The 9,900-nt window shown below is 33.3% G+C and overlaps 1 protein-coding gene and 1 long non-coding RNA gene across 5 annotated transcripts in view; both read right to left on the bottom strand.

The window, feature by feature from the left end:
* Positions 1-487: 487 nt before the first annotated feature.
* The window catches only part of LOC102674422 (RING finger protein 44), a 34,268-nt gene continuing 24,855 nt past the window's right edge, over positions 488-9,900 (bottom strand). The window contains exons 1-10 of one of the 4 annotated variants that reach the window (XM_006609233.2): positions 6,712-6,885; positions 6,244-6,495; positions 3,689-3,890; positions 3,521-3,608; positions 3,354-3,439; positions 2,676-3,266; positions 2,190-2,387; positions 1,771-2,069; positions 1,231-1,534; positions 488-1,015 (exon numbers count right to left, since the gene is read on the bottom strand). In XM_006609233.2, coding sequence (XP_006609296.1) covers positions 941-1,015; positions 1,231-1,534; positions 1,771-2,069; positions 2,190-2,387; positions 2,676-3,266; positions 3,354-3,439; positions 3,521-3,608; positions 3,689-3,890; positions 6,244-6,479 — 2,079 coding nt within the window. In that variant the 5' untranslated portion in view covers positions 6,480-6,495; positions 6,712-6,885 and the 3' untranslated portion in view covers positions 488-940. Of the gene's footprint in view, positions 1,016-1,230; positions 1,535-1,770; positions 2,070-2,189; positions 2,388-2,675; positions 3,267-3,353; positions 3,440-3,520; positions 3,609-3,688; positions 3,891-6,243; positions 6,886-9,900 lie in introns of those variants that run through there. The other 3 variants (XM_031515074.1, XM_006609231.2, XM_006609234.2) reach the window with 3 other exon arrangements.
* Positions 8,468-9,900, bottom strand: part of LOC102675120 — a 3,081-nt gene continuing 1,648 nt past the window's right edge. The window contains exon 2 of the long non-coding RNA XR_420784.2: positions 8,468-8,722. This is a non-coding gene — a long non-coding RNA (uncharacterized LOC102675120). The remainder of the gene's footprint in view (positions 8,723-9,900) is intronic.

Here is a 9,900-nt window from a genome sequence, read left to right as displayed (position 1 = left end):
AATAATAATAATAATAATAATAATAATTATAATAATAATAATAATAATTATAATAATAATTATAATAATAATAATAATAATGATAATAATAATGATAATAATAATAATGATAATAATAATGATGATGATGATAATAATAATAATGATAATAATAATGATGATGATGATGATGATGATGATAATAATAATAATAATAATAATAATAATAATAATAATAATAATAATAATAATAATAAAAACTGGAACGTTAATGAAAATAGCGATAATAGCATATTACGTAAGTAATTATGTACATATTAAATCCGATAACTTCGACAAAGTAGCAACACGAAAAAGAAAAAACAACAAACGAGTGTTAAACACAATATAGCTAAATTCGAAGCACGTCGATGAAACAAAACGAATACATAGTCAGACTTTGATCCTGACGTGAAAATGCTTGATAATTTTTAATAAATTTCCGGAATTCTCTCTTTCTTCACTTTTCTTAATCTTGATTTGCTCATTATATGTTATTATTTATTCTTTTTTTTTCTAACCTCTTTCTTCGACTTCTCTATTCCCGAGAAAAAACAATGGAATAAACGCAGAAACGTTAATTCGCCTTGTAAAAACGTTGCATGCTGTAATTTTAAATCGTGTACCTTTATTGCGTGTGTGTGATCCTTTTCTCGATACCAAACACTCTGACATACTTTGAATTTTATTCTTTTTTATCTCTCGTATTTTTCTTGTTTTTCGTTCTTCAATCATTTTCAATCCTTTCTTCTTCGCGAAATCAAGGCGATCGTAACATATACAACTCGGTCAGAGAAAAGACGAGAAATACTTGTCAACAAAAATTTGCACAAATGAGCAATGTAATTGCTGGAAGCTCTGTACCGAGTAGCGTCCCTGAGACCCGTGATAGTTGGCGCTAGTGTATTTGAGCGGCTTGGCGTCAGTCGCTACCGGTTCCGCTATTCCCAAAATATTCTCCGGCATCACCACGACATATTGGACATGTTCGATTTGACTATAATCACATATAAATAAACAGATTATTATAATTAATTCTTCTATTTATATAAGTTTTTCAAATTTTTAATTTAATAAATAATTTATTATATAATATAGTAGATTGTTGATAATCCAAAAGTTTTATTCTCAATGTCTATGTAATGAGTCATTAATAACTCACAGAAAAGCTTAATGTAATGAGATATTAATAATTCATTAAAAAAAACTTACTTTAAGCCACTTATCGATGCATTTAGAATGGAATTCATGTGAGCACGGCAAAACACGCAACGATTGCAAAGCTTCGAAGTCACACATGCAAACCACGCAGTTAGTTTGATCTCCTTGATGAGTTTCTGCATTGAATTTGTACGATGGCAACTGTTCCACTTCGGCTCGAGTCAGTCCTCGTGGTTTAGCTTCTCCTAGCCTCTCCGCCAAAGATAAAAGAGCTTCGTAATTTTCTGTTGCTGAATCTGGCGAGGAGAGTTCCGCCTGACTATATGGGGATAATGGTGGGTTGCTGAGCATTGCGCTATAAATGATAAAATTTTATAAATTACACAGATGAAATTATTATAAATTAAGTTATATTAAAACTGTCGAAATTCTTTATGTATTTTATAACTCTTTTCTATTTATTTGTAATAAATCTAAAAATCATTTAATAATATTAAAATATATATATTTTTCTTTTATAGGAGAATTATCTATTTTTCTTACAAATTTCTTCTAAACAGTATTGATTATTAATCAAAGAAATATACTTACAAGAAGTGCAACAAGAATCCTGAATAAGTAGTCGGTGGTATCGGAGGCGTACCTCTCCATCTACTCGACCTTGATCGTCTGAGCGTATGAACATTTGACGCTGTGCGTCGAGTCCTGGTCTGAATCATTTCCAATTGACTGTTTCTTGTTTCTGATAAGAATATAGGGGTAGGAGTAGGAGTAGTAACTTGAGTGAGAGCCGGCGGTGAATACGAATGTGGTAATGGTAATGGGGCGCCAGCTGCAGCTCCCACTCTATGATGATGATGGGATTCTATTAACTCTAATTCAACTTCTCGCTACAACAAAGAGAAAGCAAATAAATATATTTTTCCTTAGCAATGATATGAAATAGTCTAATAATAATCTTATATATATATATATCTATATAATAATTCATTTTATTTGTTGAAGTATACCTGTTGAGAGAGTTGATGGTGCGCCGTATAATGAGTAGTATGGACGGGTGGTGGTGGCGCGTGAGCATGATGAAGAGCCGCTACAGGACCTCCGGTTGGTGTAGGATATCCTCTGGATGTTGCGCCAACTATCGAACCAACCAAGCTGTGACCTGGATGGGTTGGGTGAGTTGCTGAATAGTGACTATGATGCGTAACCTATGGAAATATATTTATTTACCATACAATACGCGAAATATTTCAAATTTCTTTATTAAATATAAAAAAAATATATAAAATATTTGTATTAAATGAAAAAAAGTATATTAAATATTTATATCATTATATATATATATAGTATTATAATATAATATATATAATATATATATATATAATATTTTTCAATAAAAAATTATACAAAAAAATATATAAATTAAAAAAACTAAATTAAAAAGAAAATATATAGATTTTTTTCTTTTATAATTTATAAAAGGATATTTCTTTTACCTGACACGAGTGTGCAAACGCGTGTGCTCCGGTTGGTGTGTATAAGCCGTGCAGTTGGCAAGGAATTCTATAACCTGTCGCCTGAGGATGCCAGAGTGGTTCTCCGCTAACAGCAACTCCTAAACCGGAAACACCAACTTGTCCAACATCTACAACTACAGGACCGTTTGCTCCTTGCGCGGGATGATGTCCTGTGCCCGGTGGATGATGGGGATGCGTTTGATGCGCGTTATGTATATTATGATGCGAATTATGTAAATTATGATGCGAATTGTGAATATTGTGATGAGAACTATGGATTCCATGATGGGAATTATGAATGGGCGGATGGGGAGTGTGACCCGGCACAAACGGATAGGACAAGCCGAACGAATCCGTGTATCGTTGATAACGATTTCTGATAGTTGGACTGCCGCGTGTGGACATATGATTCCTTGGTGATCGTCTCTGGGGCGCCGCTGAGAATTCCCATGGCGGTGGAGTGGTATGTAACGGTGGTGTAGGAGACGGTGGTGTTGTTTCACGAACTTCTATACCAGAGACGGCACCGTTACGAGATATTCGACGACGTTTCCTAGATGGAGACTCGCTCTAAAAACGTATCCACATAAAAACGTATATTGATTTCGTATCGGAAATCGAAGTAATATATATATATTATATATATGTTATATATACCTTTCTACCATCGTCTTGACTAGGTTGTCTGTAATATGGTGGCGATGGTTGTATTTGTACAGGACTCAGAGGTAATTGATTTGTGGCTAAAAAGAAAAGAGAAAAAAAAAAAATCGTTTATTTTTACAATCATATAATTATAACGCAATATAAAAACTGTAACATACCTTGGGAACTCCTACGATACTCCATATCAACATTGCTAGCTCCGAGACCTGGACTCATGTTCAATAATGGACCGCGCATCGTGTTCTCCTGCGAGTACATATATCTTTTAAGAAAAAAAGTACACGTAGATTGATGCATAGAGATAATATAGAAGGAGGAATGCTTACTTGGCCGCAGATATTGATGTGTAACGGAGGGGAATTGGCCGGTGGACCCACGGATTCTTGTGGAAAATGCGTCGGTGGACCTCTCGATTGTGGACTATGCTGCGGAGGCGGTTTATATCCCACACTAGACCCGCCTACGTTCCCGTGATACGAAACTTCTTTACCGTTTGGCCCGGTAGACGTACCAACGCCAGGGCAATCCCTAAATATGTGCAGAAAATCACAAAATCATTAACGGTCATAATGTATAACACAAGAGTTAAGAGTGAAATCAGATATTTAAATTTTTACTAAATCAAGATTAAATAGTAATTATTGGAAATTCTACAGAATTTGGACTACCTCAAATATTTTACAACAAATTTGTTAGATCCCGAAGAAGAATTTAAATTTAAATTTTTATATAAATTTAATCATAGTTAATAAATTTAATCATGAGATTCAATTATGAGATTTTATTACGAGCAATGCCAATAATTTCACTGAAATTTCTACAGATTTCCTAGAATCACCGAATTATTTTTAACGTAACATTGATCGTATAACTTTTAGTAGATTTTTTTCCTTAAACATGATTTACGTCAATTCTTAATTATTTGCGTATATCGATCTATCGAATAGTTAGTATACATCTAATGAATAGTGTCGATTTAATGATTCGATACATGCCGTAAATTGTCATAAGTAATAATAAGTACGAATCTTTTGTACTCTTGTATAATTATAACGATAGTGGCGACATTTTTATTCCTCTAACCTTAAAATATTTATCGATTAATAAAATGATATTCGTTCAAGTACATTACACAAACGGAAATAACGTTATCATTAATTATGCTGAATAAATGTAACCATTTTATTATGGATATATTTGCACTAATCATATTTATATAATATTTATGATACGTGAATCTATCGTGAAATGATTTTGTTTTCATAGTTGAAGTGTTCCCTGAACAAGATAATACGAAACACATGACAATGAAAAACTCGAATATGAAGAAATAAACTTATATATAATCATTCAAATAATTGTCATTCAGTGACATGCTAAACAAGATAGTCAGTGAGGAGAGAATGTGTAAACATGATACGCTAAGAGAGAAAATAAAAATGTGGAAAAAAGAAGAAAAAAATAATAAAACAAGAACAAATATTCAAACATTCATGTAATGTATAGAAGAAAATCATTTTGTAAATGAGTACTTATATACAATATATATATATATATATATTGTAATTAATTTAAGATGGTTTTGTATAGTTTTTCATGCATCATAAGTTCGCAAATTTTCGTTGAAAAGATTTTGCATCGAATGAAAATAATTTATCTATTGTATATATAGATTATATAGATTATATAGACCGCATATATGACTTATTTAATCGTGCCATTTGTGAAATGAATGTTATGTTTACATTGTGTATTATATCTTTCTATATTACATACGATATAATTTTATGTGTATATATACAAAAACAATTTCACAAAATCGTTTCAATCGAGCAAGCTACATGTGCATTTTTTACATGCATACGCGCATATATATCGCGTGATTCATGAATTATATGATCGAACTTTTATCAAGTTTTATTCACGATATCCTACTGTTTCCTAATCGCGAAACATTAAATTTGGAATAAACTCGAAAAAGAGGTTTTTCAGATTTTGAAGAAATTGATAAACGAAAAATTTTAACAAATTAAAGAATTCTAAATGTCAACGTGAAAAATAAAATGTGAAAATGAAAATGCGCTGCGGTTGCATTTGCAGCATCACAACTCGAGGACAACTCTGCTTGCGTCTATTATCGTTGATTAGAATCGTCGACTCTTCAATATCGGTTGTTCTGAAAATTAAATACACACTTGCTAGGCCGAACACGTTACTCATATTACTTTCGTGACAATTGGTTCACTTTCGTCCTTCCATACCGATCGTTCATGGTAAATGCGGAAATCTATCGACGAGCGGTTCGATTCTCGATCGATCGCACAATTAATCGACGACAATCGAGATTCATTCGAGAATTATGTGCAATGTGCGCGCAATTCTCGACATTACGAAGGATTATATAATAATATTCTTGAACAAAAAAGTCCGTTACGATAATTATTTGTCTGATTTCACGATAACAAATCGTGATATTTCCGATTATTTTGAATAGTGTAGCCTCGTATACGAATAGATTGTGTATTATCGACATGACGTTAACAAATCTCACGATTGTATAAGAGAAGAAAAGATTGTTAAGAAATACAGGAAAATAAACAAAAAAAAAAAAAAAAAAAGAATCGATCGAGCTCTTGTAAACGCGAATGATAAAACATAATAGTAGTGAAAAAGCGAAAAGGGAAAAAAAAAGAAAAAAAAAAAAAAAAAAAAAAAAAAAGAATCGATCGATCTCTTGTAAACGCGAATGATAAAACATAATAGTAGTGAAAAAGCGAAAAGGTAAAAAAAAAGAAAAAAAAAAAAACGATATATATTATAACGACATAATCGACGTGTATGCACCAACAAATGTGCCAGGTTTGTTATTGCAATGATATACCCGTTATGGAAGCGTGGTGGTGGACATTGTCGATATGGGTATTCCTTGTTGCCGGTGTATTGCTGAGGTATCTGGGCGTGCTGAGGATGCTGATTATGGGGATGCCATCCACCGCGGGCGTGAGGTGGCGCTGGGGGGCGAGAGTGGGGCCCTGCCGGGGTGCCACCAGTTACTACGGCCCTGTATCGTCCCTGCATGCCCAAGCCGCGATGCTGATGACTCCCAGGGCCGTTCATTCCCTCCCCCTTCGCTCTGCTCGTTTCGATCCTATTATTCTACCCTCGTTCTCTTTATCTCTCTCTCACTCTCTCTCTCTCTCTCACACACACACACACACACTCTCTCCTTCCCTCCCTCCCTCTCTCTCTCTTTCTCTCTCTCTCTCTCTCTTTCGTTTTCCGTCACTCTTACTTTTTTTCTTTTTCTTTTTCTTTTCTCTTTCGACAACGAACCGCGGTATCGCTCCACCTTTTCTCTCTCCGTTGGTTTCGTTTTCGTGGTTGAAACGGGAAGACACGATGGCAAGGAGAAGGTTAACCTCGCCGACCGATTTTGCCCGACCTCGCACACGTTTCTGGCCCCTTCGTTCGAAACGTGCACGCCCCACGTTAACTCCTTCGACTTCGGCTATTGAGAGAGAACCTGGCGAGATATTCGAACGTTACACGGCGAGAAGAGGCTAGATGAACGAGAGGTGATTTCCACCTCGCGCGCCGTTCTTTCGAAATGTCGAAAGAACATCCGAGCTCACCGCCATGTTCGAGTGCTGCTCGAAACGCCAGGGGCAACAATACTAATCTAACGGGCCCTGCACTTTCGTTATAAAACAGATTTTTTTTTCTTTTTTTATATTATATTTCAATATATGTTCTCCCTTTATTAAATGAAAGGCAACGTTGTAATACTATAATAAAAAATAAAAAAGAAAAGCGAAAGAATTACTTAAATTCTGAAACTTTCAGAGGATATTAGGGTATAACATGAATAAAATGCACGATATGACAAAATGATCTTCTTAAGCTATGTACTAGATACAATAACAATGAATTTAGAAACGAGCATCATACCATGCACTAATATGTAATAATTGACGATAAAAATGATATATATATATAATATATGATATATTAAAAAAAAATAATAATCGTATCGTTTAAACTATGATTGCACCTGGCGAATTTGCACTTCGATTAAAATAATTCATTTATAATTAACGATAAGAAACAGCAATTTCTATTTCGAGATATCGTCTCGTACTCGTTGGCAAAGTTCGAAATAAACATTCACAGTGCTTCTTCCGAGCACTCAGAAGTGGCGAGAAGTTTGGATGTAAAAGAAAATACAATCTCTCTACCACCTAGCCTCTATACAAGATAACAATTTTTATTTATTTCTTGATTTCTTTCGATCGTATTTTTTTTTTTTTTTTTTTTTTTTTTTTTTTTTTTTCTACTTTCTTACTTCGTTGATTCTCATTTCTCTCGCTCGCCATTAGCAAACGTTTGCACCCCTCGTCATCATGTTCGCGGAGCAAGTCGTGAAAAGGAGCGAATCACGACATATGCAAATCACGTTTAATAATTCCGTGGAGAATATTTATGAAATCCACCATTCGTCGATTTTATTTCTTGTGGATCGTCAAAATCCAAAGAAAAGAGATAAGAGGAAGAAAAAGAAGTAGAGGGGAGGGGGGGAGGGGGAAGAGATTTTCGGAATTCATTTATGGAATTCAAATATGGATTTTTAATCGTTTATCTAGTTTTGTGATGCACGAATGAAATTTCACGTTGACGTTATACACAGGGTGTTCCAAAATTTTTCTATTTTGTTTATTCGAAAATAATATGAATTTCTAGGTTATTTCCTCGAGATCGGAGCATGTATCTATAAGAAAATAGAACGAAGAATTAAAAATTCGAGTAGAAATAATATAATTTTTTTTTTTTTTTTATTCGATTTAATAAATCGTTTCGATCATCAAACAACATACGAGATATTTAATTTCTTCTTCGATTTGCTTTTTTTTTTTTTTTTTAATCCAAGATTATTTCCAAATGTTATGAAAAATTTCTTTCTCTCTCTCTTTTTTTTTTTTTTCTTTTTAATTTTAATTGAAGATCATTCCAAGGTTACTTCACTGAAAAACGAATCTATTTTACAAATTGTACAATTTCACAAAGAATGAAACGAAGAAAAGGATTCTTTACTTCACTTTAAATTTCCATTTTGTCGTTATATTTTGAGACACCCTGTATATTCACAGTTAGTTAAAGTTACGACAGATCCAGATGCATTAAACGTTGACGATCAACAACCAAGTCATTGCCTCCTTCGGAGACGTCCTCTTCTCTCGTTCTCCTGTCGTTCAATTCAATCAGCCTGCGCATACGTTTCGAAGGAAAAAACGTATTCGTCGGAATCGCTCCTCTTCTATGGGATGCCGACACGCGAGCCACGGTTGACGTTCAAGCGTGAAAAGCTACAGGAGCACACGAAACAAATGGTGACAAACTCATTAAGCAGATCAAGCTATGTATACGCTATTAATGATCATTCTTAAAATTTAACTGTAATTCATCAAAAGCGGTGGAAATTATAAATAAATAAATAAACAATTTGATAAACAGATGTAAGGAACATATCATTGTATCGAGAGAGAGAGAGAAAGAGGAGAGAAAGAGAGAGAGAGAGAGAGAAGAATCATGCGAAAAGGGTACAGAGGATGCACGATCGTTTAATAGGCGTGGATTGTTAATGCGCGATTCTACGAGTACCAATGGTACTAGTTAAATTCGATCGCAATAGCGATAATTTCAAACACGTGAAATCCCTCATATGTGCTTACGAAAATTATTCGAAATCGTTTATAATTTGAATTGTATTGTATTTGTATTCGATTTGTATTAATTTCATGCAACTTAAAAATATTTTATAATTTGTTCTTTTGTTTAACTCGAAACATTAATTCTGCATTTTGAGTAAAGCTTGAACATTACGAATCGTTTCTTAAAAATTGAAAAACGAGTTTTCGAGAAATTTCGTCGAAACGGTTATTAAAAAGTTCATACGAGTTTGATATGATTTTTTTCTAAAGTGATTACAAAATAACGGTACAATCTCATTTTAGATGCTTGTTGCTTGAAATTAATTCACTTGAATTTGAACAATTTTATCGAAATCAAGTAAACGAAGTTTACCTAAACAAAACTTTAGATATTTATAACTCGAATTCGGGGGTTAGATTAAGTTTGTTGCAACACGATTGTATTTTAAAGTGATTATAACCTTAAAAAAAGTGACTAAACTACCTCCTTTAAAGCCATTTCCGTTTCAAATCAAATTATCTGAATTCAAGCGATTCGATTAACATTAGCTTGAAGATTTATTTATTTATAAAATCTTTCAAAAACTTCAATTTTTAAATTAAATAAAATTTATCCATACAAGCTTCAATTAAAAGCTTAATTTAAATTTTAATAATAGATTGATCAAAGATAAATTTAAGGGATTTAAGTTTGACGAAAAAGATATTCTACACAAAGTCCAAGGATATAATTTGAGGGATAGCATTCTATATAGCCTCTGGATAGAGGTACCATTTTCTGGACCCTTTGTGTACCCACGACGCATATTTTTTTTCCTTTTTCTTTTTATTCA

Source organism: Apis dorsata, unplaced genomic scaffold (genome assembly GCF_000469605.1).
Source record: "Apis dorsata unplaced genomic scaffold, Apis dorsata 1.3 scaffold_52, whole genome shotgun sequence".
NCBI lineage: Eukaryota > Metazoa > Arthropoda > Insecta > Hymenoptera > Apidae > Apis > Apis dorsata.
This window is presented reverse-complemented; position numbering and strand designations above follow the sequence as displayed.